At 49.2% G+C, this 21,775-nt stretch overlaps 1 protein-coding gene across 2 annotated transcripts; it reads left to right on the top strand.

The window, feature by feature from the left end:
- The first annotated feature begins 846 nt into the window (after positions 1-846).
- Positions 847-18,067, top strand: GJA5 (gap junction protein alpha 5). Of its 2 annotated transcripts, none has more exons than XM_019627812.1 (2): positions 847-913; positions 14,965-18,067. In XM_019627812.1, exon 2 carries the CDS (start codon positions 14,997-14,999, stop codon positions 16,071-16,073), a length of 1,077 nt encoding a protein of 358 aa, XP_019483357.1. In that variant the 5' UTR covers positions 847-913; positions 14,965-14,996; the 3' UTR covers positions 16,074-18,067. The 2 variants fall into 2 exon arrangements, with proteins under 2 accessions (XP_019483357.1, XP_019483356.1); XM_019627811.1 differs by lacking the exon at positions 847-913 and adding an exon at positions 2,596-2,763.
- Positions 18,068-21,775: the final 3,708 nt, after the last annotated feature.

The following is a 21,775-nucleotide window of genomic DNA, read 5'->3' on the forward strand; positions in this document are numbered from 1 at the left end:
GACTTCAACAGACTTCAACACCTCTTCTTAAGACCCTTTCTTAAGCTGAACGTGAGGATGCAGGGGAGGGCTTGACAGAGCCTTATTTCCCACCTTGGCCCTTATCCTCCACCTCCTTTTCTGGGGCACTGGGCATCTGCTCGTGGTGTCCTTATGTATGTCATGACAGCCAGATTCAGCCCCTTTAGACAGTCACTCTGGATCCGTAGTCCAGAGGACACTTTCTTTAATTTCATCAGAAACTTACCTAAGCCTGCGAGGGACCCAGGTGAGGACTAAAGCAGATTTCTGAAGACCTTGCCACCAGCTTAGCTTTGGGCCATCAAAATACACTCTGTCCTAGATGCCATCTGGAGTGGAATGCCTGGCTGGGGAGATGCTGGAACTCGTTGAGTTGGGATGGTCTGAGTTCAAGGTCACCATCTCTCTCAGCCCTGATTCTGACTTCCTGGATCACCTACAGCAACCCCACTACTTTATTCCTCTACCTGCCAAACAGGGTGGGAGAATTTACCTTCTGTGCCCCGTGCTCTCTCCAGGATCACAGGTGTGCCTACATTTCAGCAATTCTTTCCTCCTGGGCATTCAGAGGAAAATGGCTCACTCCCTTAACCCCCAGCCCTGTCCCCAGCTAGGCTCTCCCTTGGTGGCCAATGGTCTAGGAATTAATACTCCACGAAACCTTCCCCACTGTCAGATTATCCTTCAACTGAGACTCAGGGGTTCTCTAACTGGCCATCTCCTGGCTGGCAATAATAAGGCGTTTCTACAGCTTTTGGGGGAGTGGCTGAGATGTAAGAACAAAGCTAAGCTGGGGCCAATCTCTGTTTTGCAGAAGAAACTGGGTATCACCCAGGGCTTTCTATGGTTTCATATGCTGCTGAATTCTTCCCAGGAGTCTGGTCCAGCCAGGGTAGGTACAGGCAGGAGAAAATATGTATTGTATTGTATTATATTGTATTGTATTGTGTTATATTGTGTTGTGTTGTACTGTATTGTACTGTATTTTGCAGTCACATCCATAGCACTTACCATGTATCAGACATTGTTCTAAATGCTTTACATACACTCATTAGTCCTCATAACAACCCTAGGAGGTAGTTATTATTATCCCCAATTTACAGTTGAGGACACTGAGATGCATAGAGGTTACCTTGCTCAGTGTCATCTCGCTAGTAAGTGGTAGAGCCAGGATTCAAACCCAGATGGGCTGACCCCAGAATCTGCTCCGATGCTACCCAGGAAAAAAGGGGGAAACTGGCTAAGAAATTGAGAATCCTGGGCTTGTTTTCAACAGGGCTATTGCCTCCCTGGACACAGGAATCTGTGTTCTTTCCTCTCTTGCTGATCCTAAGCTTATTCACCCCTGAAAAATACTGCCCACCAAATACACAAACAGTTTTGCAAAATGTTGGCATGTTTGTATATGGTGCGGTGTGTGAAGGTGGAACCAAGGAATGGGTCTGGGTCTTGGTCCTGCCTCTGCCACTCACTTTATTGTGAGTGACGTTGACAAGTGGCCTTGACTCTCTGGGCCTCAGTTTCCCTGCTTTATCCCAGATGATCTCTGGGGTTTTCTTCTAGCTCTCACAATTGGTGGACTCTTGGTCATTGGCTTGTCTGGTTCCCATCCACTCATCCTGTCGTTGCTATTTATCACACTCCCGTGGGTCCAGCTAAAGTGCTTCAGCTGAGGTGAGGAAAGTAGGTGAGAATGAGGGGAGCTGGAGAGGAGAGATGCCTCAGTTTGTGAATCTGTTCACCAGTGACAGTGATCTAAGAAGAGACAGCCATACTCCCATTGGGTCAATTCCAGCTGGGAGACCGGTGTGCTTTTGTGGAAAGAGCAAAGAGGTGAATTTGGGCATTGGCTAAACCTTCTAATCCTGACTCTACCCTTCACTAACTGGGTCACCACGATCATGTTACTTGATGTCTCTGAACCTCCGTTTCCTCAAATGTGAACTGTGAAAACGTCTACCTTGTAGAACTGGAAATTGGGATGATTTAAGAAAAAGAAAAATTTATATATATATATGCTCTAGCACTAGACCGTACTCTTTTCTCGTCAGTGGAGGAGGAGAAAATCTGATCCGAGTGGTGAGGCTGCCCCTCCTTGTGCTTTGGGGTTGTCAAGTGACCCCTGGTGTCTATTCTGGGTGCTGGTGGTTGTGATTTGTGAGACCACATTTCCCATGCCAGCTGGTGCTCAGCTCGCTGACGTGGACATAGCAAAAGTCCCAGAAAGACCTGCCCCATGGTGGAGCACCCTTTTACCTGACAATAGGAAAAGGATGGGGAAGGGAAATCTCTTGGGCAGTGCCAGTTTTCCCGCCCTGGCCTGAGCAGCCTGAGGAGGCTCAGCAGAGGGGTGGACAGGCGCCACCAGCCAGGGTGAGCGCAAGGGCTGTGGCCACAGTGACAGCGGGAGGGCAGCGGGGGAGGAGGAGGGCCCTGTCTCCTTCTGGGGAGAACGGTGGTGAGGAGAGGCTGCAAGGAGGTAGAGGGAAGAAGAGTTTTTAAATGAGCAAAGAGTCTAAGAGGACAAAAGAGAGAGAGGAGGGAGGGACCCAGAGGGAGAAGGGGGTGGAGAGAGAGAGTAGGAAGAAGTGGGAGGAGGGAGGGTGACAGATACCGATTAAAAAGAGGGTGGAAGAGGAACAACTGACAGGCTGAAGAGCGAGGGACAGTGGGCAGTCGGAGAAGGGGCGGCCAGAGGACGAAGACGGCAACGGAGATTCCAGAGAGGAGGAAGAGAAGACGGTAAGGGTGGACTTGAACTCTAAGAGATAAAACTACCAGTGGGTGGGAAGGGGCCAGAGGGGAGAGCCTGGAGTCCCAGGCTGGGTAACAGCAGAGCTTTCTCTGTACCTGTGGGTTTATTCCCTCGCCCTCTCAGTGTCCCCTCTGATGTGGTTTGGACAGATTAAGGAGGCTGGTTTATGAAGCCGCAATAAATTACTTACTTGGTTTACAAGGAGCTGTAGAAAGGTGAGTAGAGGGTCCCAGGAGTTAGTTCACCCCTGCAGAGTTGCAGTGCTTCCAGAGGTGTCTTACCAGGGGTCCCCAGTCATTTCCAAGCACTTTTGTTAAGCTGGAATTGGCCCTTTAAAAACCCATCACTGTTTTACGATGCTTCCTCTAGGCTTGGAATCTTTTTTGAAATGCTTTCCGCAACATCTAGGGGAGTGTTTTGATTTTTTTTTTCTCTCTAAGGCATGTTGGATGGTTTAAAAATATTCTCTACTTAGTTTCCTGCAGAGTATCATGTCCCCACTGTGCATGGTGAGTGATCTGGCCCTGCCACTCGCTGTCCTGTCGGGGAAACAGGCTGCTGAGACCCGGAGATGGAGCCAGGAGAGGGCCCACTGCGCGCCTCTTTTCCTCCTGGGTGCAGGCGAAGGCCGCAGGGCACAACGGTTGCTGTCAGCTCCTTGGCCGCTCTTCTGAGCTTGTGGTGAAAGAACCCGGCTGCAGGGGCTGGGAGACTTGGGTTCTGGGCACTCAGTGGCTGTGTGACCTTGGGCGGGACACTCCCCTCATCTGGGCCTCAGTTAACAGGGATTTGAAGTGAAAGGATCCCTTTGGTTTTATGCAGCAGTAACCTTGTACGGGGCTATGATTCCTTAGGCTCAAACGCAGCTCAGAATCACTGAAAAAGGGAAGCTTGACACAAGGCTTCTACATCCTGGCTGTGCTTTTGTTCCGTTTTTCCTTTATTGCCGCTCCCGGTATCTCATAACGGAGGGACCGCTGGTTCTTACCCCTCAGCATCTCACTGGGCTGTTTCCTGGACGAGGCTCTGGCGCACTGGGTCCGACTGGCCCGAGGAAGGAAGGGCAGTGCGAGGGGCTCTGGGTGTGCAGCCAGGAGACCTGGGAGGGACCCAGCAGAACTGAACAGAGAAGAGGCCAAGGCCAGCGTGTGGAGCTGCAGCACTTCTACTTGCCTGGTGGGGTAGCTCACGGCGGGGGCATGAGCTGGTATTTAGAGGCGTCCCAGCCTGACTTTTACATCAGCAGGCCAAACGGTGTCCATCTCTTCCACCCAATGCCCCCGGAGTCCCAGCCCAGCCCAGACCCTGATTCACTGCTCTCTAGGGAAAGCTCTGACCTTTCCACCTTCCTGCCAGGTTCCCCAGGGCGGCAGAGCTGCTGGAGCCCGCTCCCCTGGCTGTCCCTCCAAGCTTTTTCCTCTCTCCAGCTGCCAAGGAGCAGTCCCAGTGACCACAGCATGCAGAGCAGAGAACACCCGGAGGCGTGTCCCCTGGTTTCCAACCGGGCACCCGCTGGGCATCCCCTCACCCAGACACGTGAGTTCCAGGGAGCCACGGGGTAGCACAGTCCTGCTGCCCTGCTTGGCTGCTTGGCTGCCCAGGTGGTTCCGCTGGGCTCTGAAACTGGTCCTCATTCTTATCTCCTGGCTACCTCACTTCGGTCGCCCCTCCTGGTCCTGGCCGGAAGTCCTAGGCCATCAGAACTGAAGAGGTCTCTCAGATTGCCAGTCAGTCTCTTCCTTGACAAAGAATTGCATACAACAAAGCCTAGAAAAGGGAAGTGACTTATTGGAGTTGACACGGCGCCAGGGTCAGTTCAGTCGCTCTGCTCACTCCTGCCTAGGGCTCCTCCGACTTCCATCCTTGGCTCTGGTTCTGAGCCTCTGTCTCTCCCTAAGCCTTCCTGCGTCTTCCACTTAGCATCTCTCCAGTCCGAGTTTCTGTAAGTGACACCCTCCGGCCATTCTTCATCATCTCCGCTGGCTGGAGTGCAAAGTTCTGGGTTCTGGCAGCCAGCGGGGCTGCCATCGTGCAGCCTGGCCTCTCAGATCCTGGCTGATGCCACCTCTGGGCCCAGCCAATTAAAACAGGACAGGGAGCCTGTGTGTTGCAGGACAGGACCTAGAAGACCTGCAGCCCTCGGGACCAACGAGACCCCAGGCCAGGCTCTGTCCTCTGTCCCAAGGAGATCCCGGCAGCTCTCTGTGGGAACTGGCCTCCTCTTAGGCTCAAGGATTGAGCTGACCGAAGGGGAGAGATGCCCATTTTTTTTCGGAAAGGCTTGGAGCTCCCAGAAAACATGCTGACTTCCTTTCTATAGTCAGAAGTGGCTGGTGCCTGGCAAGCGATTGCCTGAAACCACTTTGAGAATCAGTTGTTTCTGACATATTAGCAACTTATGGGCAAGAAAACTTTAGCCTTCAACACTCCATTCACCTGCATAAGGAAAGGGCGTCAGGAGGCCTCAGAATCAAAGGTATGACGTTAGCAGAGGGCCCTCGGAGCGGGTGTTCAGGGGGAGGACAGAGGGAGAACCTGGGCATTTACTCACATGAGTTAGAATTTCAACTGTGCGACCCTCGGTGACTCATTTACTGTCTCTGAGCCTCAGTTTCTTTGTCTGCCAAAGGGGTTAGTAAATACCTTCCTTGTAAGGTTTTGTGAGGATTCAATAAAATAACGTACTGAAAATGGCGATCCCATGCTAAGTGCTCAATGAACAATAGAAAAATAGGGCGAATCCAGGCCACCCGGTCCTCAGCCCGCTTCTCTTTGAATTGCATCTCATTGGATGCAAAGGCCTTTCCACCGTGAAGGTTCGCTCTGACAAGTAATTCTGAGAAGGCGCTGCTGGGTTTCTATGACGGCAGATTTTTTTTCTGGGACTACTTTGGCCGACCTCTAAGCTGAGAGTCAGAAAATCTCTATCTGCCTCTTGGCTTTGCCACTAACTTGCCCTACTGTCACAATTGGGGATGTCACAAAGCCCCCAGATGTTCTGACTTAGAGCTAGAAGGGCCTAAGCAACCCTCCGGTTCAAGCACGTGGTGTGACACACAGGTGAACCGAGGTGCAAGTTGGATCTTGTCTCAAGGTACAAAGAAAGAACTGGAACCGGAATGAGTCTCTCTTATGAGGCTCTTGGTCACAGAAGAGTCTAGAATCTTCATTGAACCTGGCCTCTTCACGATTCAGAACTTCATGATTCAGAGAGGGCAGATGTGCTTAGAGGTCGGGACGCCCCTTCCTCTCAGATCGGGGAGCAGACAACCTCCCATTTCTCTTCCAAGTAGAACTGAGCCAGTTTCAAACCTGCCGTTGTGGGCACACCTTCAGATTGGTGACTAGATTTGAAACTGCTGCCCCTTCTCAGAAGGAAGGAATCATGCATTTTACAACATGGACTCATATGGAGTGGTCTCCAGACTCAAAAGCTTGAGTTAAAAGTTTGGAGGCAGCCTGGACCAATCACAGGCACAAGAGGGGCCTTGTCTGAGCGGAGCCCTGCACCTCCCTTTCTCTTCACCCCAGTTAGTTCTTGCCTGGTGAAATAACCAATTTACAGTTACATTAAGATCCTTCTTATTGCCCATGTTTTCTCCACGTCTGACAGTCACCCTCCCCCGCCTGGTGCCACGTGGGGGTCCTTGCTATGTCCCTCCCACCAGCCTGCTGTACTTTCAATTCTGCAGCCAGTTGGATCATACTTGAGAGGCGTTTTTACTGGAAATGTCAGAAAAGGGAAACACACTAATGTTATCGAGTGTGTAAGACGTGCCAGATACTGTTCTAGGTGACTCCACGTATCCACATATTGTTTAATCGCCATGAGTAAACATTCCCTTTTTTTCAAATGAGGAGGAAACGTAGAGGTTAAGTGACTTGCCTAAGGTCACACAGCTGGAGCGTGATGGAGGCCGAGTTCTAATCCCGCTATTTCTTAGGAACCGTGAGCCCCATCAGCTCCCTGTTTCTGTTTCCTTCGCTCTTGTTATGATCTGACATCAATGGAACACCAGAGCCTGCTGTTTGGCCAGCGAGAGCCCGGCAGTAGACACTGCCGCAGCCAAGAGCACTTACTGGCTAAAAAAGGAAATAACTTTCTATATGTGAATTCTGGCCAAATGGTGGCAGATGCTAAAGTCTGGGAATCCTGACCACTGTGGGCTGAGGGCCCCGATGTAATCATTAATTCTAGGAATAGCATATGCGAGAGAGGGCCAGCCCACAAGCCAGAGGCTAAAACGAAAAACCCTGGGCCTCTGATGGGAAAGGAGAAAAAGCCCTGTGTGGGGAGTTAAGAGGCTGGAGCTCTAGCCACAGGCCTGTCACCAGCTGTCAGTCCGAGGGCCTCCTGAATTTTCTTTCTCTTTTAGAGACACAGACAGAAAGTAAGCTTTGGAGTCAGGTATACTGGTTTCAAGTCCCTTACGTGGCATTTGCTTGTTGTGTGGCTTTGTGCAAGTGACTTAGCCTCTGGGCCTCTGTTTTCTCATCTGTAAAACGGATACCACTGCTTTCCTAGCAGGGTTTACGTAAGGGCTAGAAAGTAGAATTGCACACATGGGAAGCACTCGACTTAGTGGTATCTGTTACTGCTGTTACCTAACTTCCCTGGACCCTCGTCTTCATCTTGTATAAAAATAAGGGGTTGCGTTCAATTGCTCTCTAGATTCCTTTCCGCTTTACTGTACTATGAATCTATGACAAGATGGTGGAAATAATAAGGAAATGCAAACATTTCCTGAGTATAATTTTCATTAATAACTGCATAGGTACAAATCAGCCCCCTCAGGGTAATCAATAAAGACCTTCCAATAGTTCATTATAATTGAATACCTCCATTGGCCACCCCCTCCCTTCCACTCCTTATAAACATTTCTTCTGCCAACATTTTAAGAAGAAAAATGACTTACCCTAGCATAATTCTCTTTCTGCACTTTGCCTGCTCCTTTCCACCTCCTTGGCTTTGAAACAACTGTCTGCCCACAGGGTGTCTCTGACTGGATCACTCTGTCCTTGTCTGAATAAAATAATTGCATTGAAAGAGGACTTAATGATCTGCCATTGGCTGGAGTGGGAGGAAAACTAAAGCGATACTTTGTCTGAGCCATCTGTCTCTCTCTCCTCCTCTCTCCCTCATCTCTGTGTCCCTCTCCCCTCGCTAGTGATCAAGGTTCAGGGGTGCAGGCCCCCACTGGACTTCTCATTCTGAGGTAGTTGCCCATTCTGCCAACTCCATCGCTGTAGCTGTGGCAGACACTTGGTTGTCTTCCCTGAGGCTGGAGCGGCTCCACCCCAAGCCTAAGTCGGGGAAAGAATATAAACTCTAAATGGAGGCATGACCCCAACCATTCACAAATCAACTCCCTGTTCCAAGGGTGACCTCACAAACATCCATCTTAGGTAAGAATGGCAGGACTTTGGTAAGAATTTTCAAGAAAGGGGCTTCCTGTGATTTAGGCAGCGTCTAGCACAGTTGTTAAGACAGGCATCATGGCCAGACAACACAAGAGCTGGGTTGGAAGTCCTGCTTACTAGCAGTGAGAGCTTGATAAGTCACCCTCTCTGAGCCCTGTACAAAGGGGACAGGGACAGTCCCTACTTCCTCAGGCTGTTGTGAGAATCAAATAAGAAAATATACAGAAAGAAACTTGCAGAGTGCCTGGCACATAGAAGACTCTCAATAAGCGTTAGCTTATTTTATTATTACTACGATCACCCAGATTCAAATTCTCTCTTTGTGTAACTCCAGGTGAACTAGAAAAAAATGGAGCTGGGAGTCTCCAAGGATAATGAAGATTACTGAGGTAGCTGAGGCTCAAGACCACTTTCTCATGTAATTCTCCCTGTAGATCCATTTTAGTGAGAAACTATTGAGGTGAGGGGACATCTGGAAGATGCACACAAACGAATAAGGTACGGCAGCATTCTGAGATGATGGCCATACTTGGCGTGTCACTCGATAAAGCCACCTGTGATGTCTGGCATGGCTCAGGAGCTCAATAAACACTTTCTGAACTGAGCTGCACAGACACGATACTGTATCTAAGCCCTCTTTTAAGTGACGACCTTTGGGTCTTGTTATAACAGAATTCTCTTAATTGGGAAGCAGAGGCAACCCACCCCCTATGCCACATTCCACTGAATGGCGAGCAGGAGGACAGTGTGGGGCCAGGGGTTGTATTATCACTGTGAATAACAAGAGAACCAGAGATCTGTTCGATCCTGTCCAGAACATGTGTCATTGTCCCGAATTAGATTCAGACTCTGCGGAGTGCTCTTCTAATCTAATTTTGACAAACTTGGGTGAGCTCCCCAGTGCTCTGGGAGAGGGGAGAGAACTAGTCCTCGCCCACGAGTCTCTGCTCTGGACACATCCAGTCCTTCTCAGCCAGGCAGAGGGCTCTCTTACGGGCAAAGGAAGGTTCAGTGGCTTTTGTCTCCCTGGTGTCCTGGTCACCATAGTCATCGCGCAGGTGGCTCTAGGCCACCTTCTCAGGTAGTCCCATCTGCTGTCATGAGGTGTTCTGAGTGACCTGAATGCTGTCATTCATCACTATTGTTGTTCTTTAAAAGTAAATGAATCAACTACCAGGTGTAAAGCACAAAAGTAAACACTAACGGGGCTGAAGGGTCAAGGAGATTTCAGAGGGAGGATACGATGGTCAACAGATATGGGCTTGTCTTCAAGGAGCTCAGGGCTGAGTTAGAGAAATAATGCACAGCCAGTAGAGCAAATAATTCACTTTGTAAAACTTAACTGAATTATTCTGTCCCATAATCCCCTCAGCGCCCCACTCAGTGCCGGTCACAGCAAGAAAGCATCATAAACATTTGCTTGATGGCATAAAAGCTGACCCCCAGGTCTTATCACTAAATGGCAGAGTCATGTCTCAAATCACTCACTGCCCCGGGGTGAGCAGGAGCTTTTGACGGTCCAAAGGGGGTGACGTAAGAATCGATGGACTCCACCCTTGGAGGGAGGTGAGGGGAAGGAGGGAAGCCCTGGATCTGTCCGCATTAGTCTTTGTTTCTTTGAACAAGTCTCTTATCTTCTCCATCTGTCTCTCCCTCTGCAAAACAGAGGCAATAACCATCAGCCCACAAAATGGTTACGAGGATTCATTTTTTCAACAATAAAAATTGACTGTCTATGTATCTTGAAGGTATTCAGACTTGAACAAAGAAATATGGTCCCGCCCTCTTGGAGTCAACAAGAGAATGTAGGAGAAGCACATTTTGAACTGTGTAAAGTTTTATTTATTTTTTTAATCACTGGACTTAAGAAGGAAGATACGAGCTCCCTAGGATCACTCTGCAAATTGACCGCTACACCAAACAGTTTTTTTCAATCATTAAGAAAGCATTTATTATGTACCTAATGAGAAAACCCTAATGGAATAAGAACACAAAGTAGAAAACAAGGGCTTTGGACTTTGAGAAGTCTATTGCCCATTTGAAGGCAAAAGCTGTTAAATCCTTGAGGGCACGAATCATGCCTGATTTCAGAAATTCAACAGCAATCGCTGAGTGCCAAGTATGTGCCAGGCTTGATACCTCTTGGTATTATTTTTCTGTACCCAGAATAGCGATGGGCACATAGCAGGGACTCAAAAAATTACTTGCGGGTTGGCTGATAGACAAGAGCCTTTTGGAGAACACATGTACATTCACATAACCGAGTATGAGAATGTACCCTACATGCTGCATGGTAATTTAGGGTCTTCAGCTTTCAGAAGACATCAGAGAGGGCTGAGGTCTGGAGAAGATGTCTCCACTGTCTTCTTAGATTTGTGGGGTCAAAGGAAGAGATCCTGCCTGTGGGTTTATGTTAATCTGGGTTGCTCTAAATTGGTTTTCTTTGGCTGTAAGGGAGGTAACAATGCTCACATAAGAAGGAGCATGGGGTGGGAAAGTAGAGACCAGAATTTTATTTCTAGCGATAACATGAAGTAAGGTTATAAAATGATTCATGCTCACGCCACACAAATGCGTTCCTGTGGCCCTTTCCCTCCTATCCAAGTGGCATATCCTGTTACAAGTTCCCTGGTGAGTCCTCCTAAATGTTTGCTTTGTCCCAGGATATGACAGATCGAAAGGGGTTGTTGAAGGTTTTAGAGTGAAGAACCTTCAGAGTCCAGGTTCTAGGGACCTTCGCTTTTTGCCTTGGGGACTTCAGAACTTGTATCAGTTGCAAAGGGCTGCCAAATTCTGTTACCCAGGGTTCTCTGGAGGGCCCTAATCTAATGAGGCCTCCCCAGCCCCTAAGCCAGAGTCAGCCTCCTGCCATAAGTTCCCATAGTTTCCTGTGTTTCTTTAATGTCAATACATCATGCTTTATTGCAATTATGTGCTTAATAAAGGCGGTTGAGCTGGGTAAATGCAGGGAATCCTTGTCTGTCTTTTTAACGGCTGTACCTTGAATGCCTTGCGTGATGCCTGGCACCTGGTAACTACCGGATAAACTTTATTAAATGAATGAAAGAAAGGGGAAAATGACACTACAGGCAAAGGGAACATGAAGAGCCAAGATAAAAAAGGTGAGAAGTTGTGGGCCATGTACAGTGTATGTGTGTAGCTTTAAATATGAAGTATTAAGTATTGCATATATGAGGGGTACAGTGGAGAAAAGGTAGAGGGAGGCAGTGCTGTGGAACGTCTCAAGCACAAGTTCGAGTTTGGACTTTATAAGAGGTAGGATGCCAGTGAAACCCAAAGCTGAAGCAGTAAGATATATTGCCATTGTATTTGATAGAATCTATTCATGGCATGGGCGGCTTCCTTTGCCCCTCCTAACATGCTTCCTGCCAAGAAGTGGATAATAAATAATCTACAAAGCATTTAAATGCTATACACCCAGTAAACTCTGTGAGGATCTGGTCTACAAGTTTCTTTGGCTAAGGTTGGGGGCCAGTGTAGCTGGGGAACTGACTTCAGACGGGGACCTTCCATATCTTCCTCTGAGCAGCTGGTATGTGGTAGCAATTTTCAGTTTCTGTGACCTTGCCTGAGTCATCCAGGAAGTCACAAATGAGGGGTCATGTACCCTTCTTGCCTTCAAAGCCCAACGGGTCTGCCCCACCCCCACCCATCCTCAGCTGGCTTCTCTGGTTCCCTCCAGATGAGGCATCCTTTCCAATACTGTCTTTCTGATGTTCCAGGATGTTCCTTTTTGTACCTGTGCTTTACTTTTTCCAGGTGGGATTTCTAGGACCGCACGTGAGGGACTCAGCAGCGAAGCCCCTTGGCAGACCAAACCAAAGCGTCCCATTCTTTGTCTGGAGCTATTTTTATACTTCCTTGGGGACTTGCAAGGAATAAGTGACAGAGTCAGAAGATCAAGGGAAAAGTCTTCAGGGATTGAGGAGAGTTTGGAAAGCTTGCCCCAAATCCTGCAAGAATAGGACATTTGTTTCCTTTTTCTTTTCGTTTCCTTTTTATTTCCATTTCTGTTTTCCTCTCACTTTCTCCCCTTCTGCTTTTCCATCTGCTTCTCGCTTCTCATTTGGAATGCACCTCTCTCTATTTTCTACTTCCTCTCTCTCCAGTTCTTGGCCTTCCCTACACTTACCTTGCTAGTAACGGCTGCCTTTTATTCAGTTCTTATGCTGAACGCTGTGCCAAGTGCTTTCTATATATCACCTCAAAATGCTCTGAGCTAAATATGATTATTCAGATGAGGAAATTGAGACACAGATCCAGTAACTTCTCCAAGCTCAGCAGGCACAGACAGGCATTTGAACTCCACTGACCTAACCCGTAAGCCGTCTTCTCTTGACGGTTACATGGCCTCTTTTTCTGCATTTCCAGCTCCCTCTTGTCTTTTCCCTCTTTTGGTTACTCCTGTCTCCTCCTCCTCTCTCCTTCTACCAGACGCTGACCGCTGACCGCATCTGGATACCTGCATGTGTGTGGCTGACCGTGAGGGTGCTGAATGTCGCGCACGTGCCCAGAAGAGATGACAGGCCATTCAAACTCTTATCTAATCAGCCATTTTCCTTTTGAGCAACCATTCCACATTGTTCCACATTTGGAGGCCAAGGGAGGGGACCCTTCAGCACTTTTGGAAAAGGGCAGATGTCTGATCACAAACCAGAGGAAAGGCCTCAAGACCTAGCTGGGTCTTTGATATGCAGAGGAACAGAGATAAGGCCCTTTCTGCTCCCTCATGGCCTCTGCTACTCTCCACGACTGCAAACTCTCAGGGTTGGGGCGTGGGGGGCTGGGACAACACAGGCCAGGGGGCTGGTCTCTGTCAAGGTATCAACTCGGAAGCCAAAGAAGCCTGGACCATGAAATGCAACACCCACCACCCGGTCCTTCCTCATATGCGTAAAGAATGTTTGGATAGGAACTGGGAGTACATTGGCAACAAAGATGTGAAGGTCAAAGTTTGAATTTAGCAGTCTCTAAGGTCCCATGACAATCTGGGGTTTTGTGATTCTAAGAAGGGAGCATTTATGTTCAGTTCCCTTCTACTCTTTTTTTGTTTCATTCTGTTGATTAGGGTTAGAGGCTTAATCCACAAGGACATCTTTGCTCATCAAGTAGGAATTCTGGAGGTAGGAGATTCAAGAGTTTCAGAGACCTCAGGGCATTTCTGAGATTCTCTGGGCAGCTTGAGACATCTTGACTCATACAACCTGTCCACGGAGAGTGGGGGTGGGGAGGACTTCAGGTGAGGGGATGGAAAAACCTTTCCTAGAGAGCACTCCCTCCACATTAGACACTCCGCATACCTCACTGACCAGACTTAACTGCAGTGGAGACTGAGAGAGTGACATTTGGCCTTTCACCCTGCTAACGGGACCCAGTCAAGGACTAGGGTAGAAAACACCAGTGCTGCCACCCCTCCATTCATTCGACTAAGATTTAATAAGCACCCCCGCTGGGTTGGGCTCTGGGTCAGGTGATGACACAGAGGAAGACAGTCCCTGTCGTCCAGGAGCCCCTACAGGAAGGATATGGATGGGCAGAGGGTTACTAAGCAAGATGGCGGTGGTAGGAGAGGAGTGAGTGTCCCCAGGGCCATCATGGGAGTTGAAGCGGGAGCTTGAGGGAGCAGAGAAGGCTGGACGAAGTGATAACTGGGTGGATTTTGAAGGGTAAATGGGATTGAGCTAGGGGTGAGGGGGCATGTAGGAGGTGGTTGGAGGGAGGGCATTTGGGAATCTTCCAGGATTTGGCGTACTGGGGACTCCAAGGAAATGAGGCTAACGGAGAAGGCAACGGGCTGATGAGGGCAGGTTCTGTATGGGACCTAGAGGTTTGGGGCGCTCATTCTGGATGTGAGGGTGAGCAGGTCTGTGTGGGTGCCTTCTGCATATAGGCAGGAGGACAGGCCAAGCTGGACGGCAGGCAGATGGCTGCACTGCACTGAGGTGTAGCCGACTGGCACTGCCTGCCGCTTACCCGCAGGTAAACCTGAGCACTCACGTGTGATCCCTTTAGCTGCTGTGACCGAAGACTTTTTGTTCTGGATGGTTCTGATTGTTTGAGAAGGCTGCCTGAGGGGCCAAATTTGCCACTCACCCTTTCCTCCTCCACCTAGTTCTGCCCTCTGGAGCCATAAAAACATACTCTTCCACCTAACGGCCATGTAAACACACGGAACACGTGTGGTGTGATTTTCAGCATACCACATACCTCTCTCATTGAATTCTCAAAACCCTCTGGTGTAGCTATCCCCCTCCCTATTTCACAGACAAGGAAACAGGCTCAGGGATGTAAATGTCCGGTGTCATATTTGCAGACTCCCCACGGGTGTTTCTCCAGGTGTGTGGTTCGTGGCCTGCCTACGTCAGAGTCACCTGGGCTGCTTGTAGCAAATCCAGATTCGGGGGTGGAGGGGTGGGGTGGGGTGGGGGACGGAGGCACCCAGACCTCCTGAAGTAGAATCCCTGGGGGTGGGGGTAAGAGCCCAGAATCCACATTGTAACAAGCATCTCTGTTCATTTCTGGATCCACTGAAGTGTACGATAACCATGCTCTAATCTTGCTAACAGGATCACTTTGAATCTTCTTTCTTTTTATTTTTTTGTCTGGGGGGCGGATATCAGAGGGCTTTTTAGGTGAGTTTGACTTCTTAGTTGCACATTGGTAGGAACCAGTGGAACCCACAGCAAGCCCGGTTCTTTTCTGGTCTTTGTGGAAGCACCGTCTCTCTTTCTCCCCATTGGTTGCAGAAGCCTTGGCGTCTGTCCTCCGCTGAGCCACGATGGGCGACTGGAGCTTCCTGGGAGAGTTCCTGGAGGAAGTCCACAAGCACTCCACGGTGATCGGCAAGGTGTGGCTCACCGTGCTCTTCATCTTCCGAATGCTGGTGCTGGGCACGGCGGCCGAGTCTTCCTGGGGGGACGAGCAGGCGGATTTCCAGTGTGACACGATGCAGCCGGGCTGCGAGAACGTGTGCTACGACCAGGCCTTCCCCATCTCCCACATTCGCTACTGGGTGCTGCAGATCATCTTCGTGTCCACGCCGTCGCTCGTGTACATGGGCCACGCCATGCACACGGTGCGCATGCAGGAGAAGCGGAAGCTGCGCGAGGCCGAGCGGGCCAAGGAGGTGCGGGGTGCCGGCTCGTATGAGTACCCCCCGGCCGAGAAGACAGAGCTGTCCTGCTGGGAGGAAGCGAATGGAAGGATCATCCTCCAGGGCTCCCTGCTCAACACCTACGTCTGCAGCATCCTGATCCGCACCACCATGGAGGTGGCCTTCATCGTGGGCCAGTACCTTCTCTACGGCATCTTCCTGGACACCCTGCACGTCTGCCGCAGGAGTCCCTGCCCCCACCCGGTCAACTGTTACGTATCCCGGCCCACGGAGAAGAACGTCTTCATTGTCTTCATGCTGGCGGTGGCTGGGCTGTCCCTCGTCCTCAGTCTGGCTGAACTCTACCACCTGGGCTGGAAGAAGTTCAGACAGCGCTTTGCCAAGCCACAGCGAGGCCTGTCTGAGTGCCAGCTTCCTGGTCCCTCTGCTGGCATGGTCCAGAGATGCACACCACCCCCTGACTTCAATCAGTGCCTGGAAAATGGCCCCGGGGGGAAATTCTTCAATCCCTTTAGTAACAAGATGGCCTCCCAGCAGAACACAGACAACCTGGCCACTGAGCAGGTGCGAGACCAGGAGCAGATACCTCAGGAGGGTTTCATTCATATCCGTTATGCCCAGAAGCCTGAGGTACCCAATGGAGTCTCCCCAGGTCACCGCCTGCCCCATGGCTACCAGAGCGACAAGCGTCGTCTCAGCAAGGCCAGCAGCAGGGCCAGATCAGATGACCTATCTGTGTGACCCTCCAGTGTGGGTCACACTGGAACCAGGACCAGGTGGGGACAAAGGAGGCTCAGAGAGGGAAGGTGTGTGTGACTCCATCTCTCTCATTCTCATCACTGCTCTGCTCAATGGCATTGCTCATTTATTCCAGAAGGTATGACTTGGGTGGGCTCTGGGAGTGCAGTCGGAGACATGGCTACCCAATCCAGCTGCTGTCCCTTCCTCATCCCCTTCCCAGTATACTCAGCGAAGCCGTTCAGATTCCTCACTGAGCAGGGTAGAGGAAGGCAGTCATGGGGTATCTGGCCAGGGAGGGATAGGACAACTCTCTATATCCCAGCCACATACTGGATGGGTTCTCCAAGCCCCTGTGGCATCCTTGACCTGATTGCCCTTCCTCCAGCCAGGAAGAACCCAAAGTCCTCAGCCAATAAAGAGCATGAATCAAGGAACTTGCATATTAGATGTGCTCTTGGGCCAAGCCTTGGAGTGGTGGTGAGGTCTCCTTGGGCTGTCCTTGACTGCCCCTCCCTCTACCCAGTCTTATTAAAAAGAGATCCTTGGAACTTGACCAACAGCTTCAACTTTACAAGTGCCTTGGTATGTACACCTGGCAAAGGTCCCGCCTTGGCCACGTTGCAGCCTTTCCTTCTGCCAGGGGGTACAACCAGCCCAGGGGGGTGCGAGCTCTCCTCCTAGGGAGTCACTGTGCACAGACTCCACTGGAATTCCTGCCACCACCTGTCACCCTGCAGCTCTTTTACAGCTCATCCCGATGATAGAAACCATCCCTTCCCTTCCTCCCTTGGCGGTTCACCCAGTGCTCCCCTAAAGACCTTATCGACCGGAATGCCCAGGAAGCCGTCGTCCTCTCTCAGATCCTGACCAGATCACCAGCCACACGGACCTGTGGAATTTCCCCAGGTCTTTATTAAAACAAAGAGGACATTGTGTTTCTCATACTCCCCTTGGGAAAAAAAAATAATTCTGCTGTGAAGATGAAAATTAAAGAGGAGAGAAAATACTGGAAATTGACTTTTCCCTCCTATTTATTTCCCCTGCTGACTGGCAACTAGAGTGCCAAGAGAAGGTGTGATGACAGCTATGGAGGCCCCCCCCCAGATCTTTCTCTCCCTGGAGGATTTAGCGGGGGTGTGGAAGCATAGGGGAACCTCCAGCTCTCTTGGCAGGGTTCTCATTTAAGAGCACAGATTTTTGTATCTCCCTGGTGTTCCTAAGAGGCTGCCAGGTGGAGACTGCAGAAAAGCCCTGCCTTCCTCAGGGACTGGCCTGGTTTCGCTATTCAGTCCAGCCATAATGGGTTGGCATTTTGGATGAAGGTAAAGGATGCTCAGAATTGGACACTGAAACATAGAGAGAGATGGTTACTTTTTTAAGTGTGTGTGTGTGTGTGTGTGTGTGTGTGTGTGTGTGTGTGTGTGTCAGATCCACTGACAGGGTGGATCTGAAGGGGAGCAGAGACCTGAAATAAGGAAAGGAAACTTTAGAGAAATTTGTGTCTTTCTCCTGTCCCCCCCACCAGGTGCCTTGCAGAAGGGCTGGACCTCACTGTTTTCAGTGTCATCTGTCTCAATGGGTAGGCATTAGTGGTTGGGACAGAGGAGGGGCAAGGATCAGAAGGAGGCTGAACTTTTGCCCCACCTGCCTGTCTCCTGGCCCCTCGTCTGATATCTGGACGTTATTGATGGGTGGAGAGAAGGATGAGGGTAGAGAGGTGGAGGAAACAGATTGGGATGCCATCTAGGGAAGAATGACTGGTCATCCCAGGTCCCTGGAGGGGACACCATTTTATTTATAGTATGGCATTGGCATTAAAATCCTCTCCAAAACAAACCAAAACAAAAAAGAGTCTCCATCTCTGAAACGTGTTTGTTTTATGGGTGTTCTTGAGTTAGAAAGTCTATGAGATCAGTTTTTGGTGATGGGGCTTTCAGGAAGGCAAAAAGGAAAGTATGTGTAGTTTGGCTTAATAAAGTCTGGCCTTACCTCTATGGCTCCTTGTGTCCCTTTCATGCTGTGAGTACAAGAGAAAGATGGCAGACTTGGTGGGGAGGGAAGCCTTGGACCCCACCCATTAGCCAGTCAGCAAGACAAAGAGCTTTGGAGTCAGACATGCAAGGGTTTAAACCCCAGCTGCTGATTTCCAGCTGGACTCCTGCAAGCTGCTTAGTCTCTGAGCCTTGGTTTCCCATCTGTAAATCGAAGCTAGTAATATCTACCTCAAAGGCCGTTAAGGAGAGACTGTTTATAAAGAATTCAGCAGATTGCCTGAGAAATAATAGTGTGTCATTAAATGGTAATTGTTATTGTTGCTATTATTATCTTTATTATTTTTGTTATTATGGTGACTATATACTGTTTGGAAGCCTGGTATATCGAGGGATAGTTCCAGAACTTCACTTTGTGGAGCTTACAATCTACCAAAGGTGATCAAATAACTCACACAGAGGAAACAATTAGAATAGAAGTAAATGGGAATTCACTTATTATCACTTCTAAGAACCATAAGCCTCCAAGAAATGATCCATATGAAAAAAAAAAAAAACTACATAGAAGAGGGAGACCTTACCAGGCCCTAAAGAGTGGCTAAGGCTTTAGAGAAGTGAAGACCTCAAGGATGACTCTGTGGAATAGGTCTTGGTATACCCATTTAACAGACATGGAAACTGAGGTTGAAGGTGTCTTGACAGTGGGGCAGCTTTCCCTGGTCTTTCTGATCGGGATCACATCTTCCAGAAGAAGAGAAATGATTCTTGCTACAAAGGGTCAAGGGCCCACCCCTCCGTTCACCAACAAACGGGTGCCATTTCCTAGAGAAAGACACAAAGGCTGGGAAAAACAAATAGAAGTGTTATCTGAACTATCAATCTGTCTCGTTTATCGGGGCAGGAAAGCTTTTTTAAAGGAGGCTTGCAGAGAGATCATAGAAAACATTTTGTGACACCGGTGTCTAGAGTCGGGATGCACGTGGCATCTGTTCAGGGATGCCTGAGCAGTTCAACTGGAAAAAGCATCTGGATTCCATTTTTTTTTCTCCTAGAAAAAAAGAAGTGTGTCTCATGGTTTTATAAATACAGCTCTTAACCATATATTACACCCAGACTGCAAAAGCCAAGGGACTTGTTTTGTAGTAAGAGTTCAGCCTCATCTATCGACTCTCATTTTCTCTTCCTTTCCCCTTCGAAAGGCCCACCGCTAAAGAGGGTACGCCGGATCACAATATAGTGACCACACTCTAAGTTGCAGGCTCCTGTGGGCCCCTTTCCTTCATTTCCTTCCTCCAGTGCCAGATAAGACCAGAGTTTCTACCACCGGTGTTTCATTCCTATGGCTAAAATGTCGAAGTGGTTAAATGCTAATAACAAGCCTATGAAGGATCATAGTTTGAATGAGCATCAGATTTTTTTCGTGATAGCAGAGAGAAACAAAACAGGAACAAAGGTACGAGGTACCTTGCAGGTGTCTTGAAGGATTGCTTTCATGGATGCAGAGATGAGGAAAACAGCAGGGATGGAGGGGGCTGCCAAAGATAAGCTGCCCGCTTCCCAACCCTCAGTAGACCCTGGAAGTCCCCCGGTCGGTCCAGGTATGGGCCCCTGACAATAAGCAGGATTTACAAACAATAGAGATGTCAACTATAATTTAACATGTATATACATAGTCATAGGATGTGGAATACAGCATAGGGAATAGTCAGTGGAACTGTAAGAGCTATATATGATGTCAGAGGGGTAGTAGATTGGGGGAGGGGAGTTATCACTTTGTGAGGGGTGTAAATGTCTAATGATTACATTGTTTTGGACACTTGAAACTAAATAATCTAAAAAAGAACCAAAAAAAAAATAACAGATATATAAATAGAATAAGACCAGTGATTTTTACTCTTGTTGGTCACCTGATGGTCAACAGAGATGAGTATGGTCTATAGTTTTTATTATTGTTTCAATTGGAAAAGAGAAAAATGTTCATTCAACAAATATTTATTGAGCACCAACATTGAGCTAGGCACTACGTTAGACGGTAGGAATACGACTGTATAAAACAGATGTGGTTCCTGCCTTCCGGAGCTTACAGTGTGGTGGGGAAGATGCCCTAACCCATCACCAAACAAAATAATTACAAATTGTGATAAGTGTCAAAAAGGAAACAGAGAAGGGACTGGCAAAAGTGGGGAGGAACCTTCTCCAGGTGGGAGGAGAGTCCTTTCTGAGGGGGGACATGATGCTCGGATCAGACTTCTGGGAAGCAACCGAGCACTGATTAGGAGAAGAACCCAGGTGGGGGAACCCAAATTCCTTCCAGGAAACCCCAGAATACAGCTGTCCCTGAGTTCAGTCTGGTCCAACGGTTTTGAAAAACACGGAATTCAAACAGCACCTCAATAGTGCCTAAAACCTCATCTATTGACATTGGTGCCAACTGTCAGAAAACACAGCTCCTTCTCTCAGCAAAAGCCACAAAGGAGAGAGGAGCTTTTTCTCTCACAGAAGGAATAGGGGCAAAGGCCTGCATTAAACCCAAATACACGTATTACATACTAAGATTCTAAACGGCCCTGTTTGACGTTGCAACGATTATTTTCACCAGTATGGATTCTTGTCAGGCCTGAACCTTCTAGACTGGGCCTGTTCCCTGGAGTCCAGGCTGGTAGGCAGGGGGCTGGGAAGGGCCAGCGTCCCCGGGCATGGCTGAGAGGAGGGAACCCCCACAGCCAGACATCAAGTACATGGGGGGGTGGGGAGGCGAGGAGAGAGGGAGGAAGGCGAGCACATTGCGGGGAAGCCAGGCCACAGAAGCTGTGCAAGACGCCAGGCAGGCACCGCCCGGGACATCTCTCAGCTGGAGGCAGGGCCACAGCCACTGATCTGGGTTTGGAGCTAGACCTCCAGGCTTAGAGGAAGCTCTGACATGGGCAAAGCAGAGCTTCCTGCTGGGGCTGGGCTACTAGGCAGGGCCCCGGGATAGAGTCTGGGACAGAGTATAAGTCGGGGGCCCATTATCCAAAGTACAGTGAGGGGCTGATGCATAAAGTTATTGCCGGGGATAGATATGATTTTAACAGATGCCTTCAAAGTCTAAAGTCAGAGGAATGACCAATCGTGAGACTTCCAGGCACCTCATCAAGCATGGCGGTGGGTGGGGAGTTGATTTTTGACCTGGAACCTAACACTGCTTTGAAATCACCCCTAGCTGGCACCTACCTCCTTCACCTACGTGTTAAGGCCAGCACAGCCCTGGAAGATCATGGCTTCAGTCCAGGCTTCAGTCCAAGGATACAAGGCTTAAGTCCTCTCTGTCCTTTCAACATGGCTGACTTCCTGATACCCGGATTCAAGACCCTTATGGGGCAGGTCACATGCCCTTGCTAACAAGGGCCTCCTCAGAGAGAAACCGAGAGCTTTGCTTGAACCCAGTCAGAAGAGCCCCAGGCTCTGCAGCCCCAGTTAAGGTCAAGGCTAAATCCCCTCAACCAACCGGGCATTCAGGATAGGGTGGAAAGCTGTTTTATGCCTTCCTGGGATTTCTCTTTAAATGAGTTACACTATAACTTGGCAGAGTTTAAACTTACAAATGTTTAAGGTAAAATTGCACATGCAGAAACCAACGTAAGAACATGTGTAGGGTGTCGCTGCCTGAGGAAAAGTCAGTTTTTTAAAAAACCCACATATTTTGGTAACCATCACGAAACAAGCTTGCAA

The sequence above is a fragment of the Hipposideros armiger genome, unplaced genomic scaffold, assembly GCF_001890085.2.
Source record: "Hipposideros armiger isolate ML-2016 unplaced genomic scaffold, ASM189008v1 scaffold_741, whole genome shotgun sequence".
In the NCBI taxonomy this organism is placed as follows: Eukaryota; Metazoa; Chordata; class Mammalia; order Chiroptera; family Hipposideridae; genus Hipposideros; species Hipposideros armiger.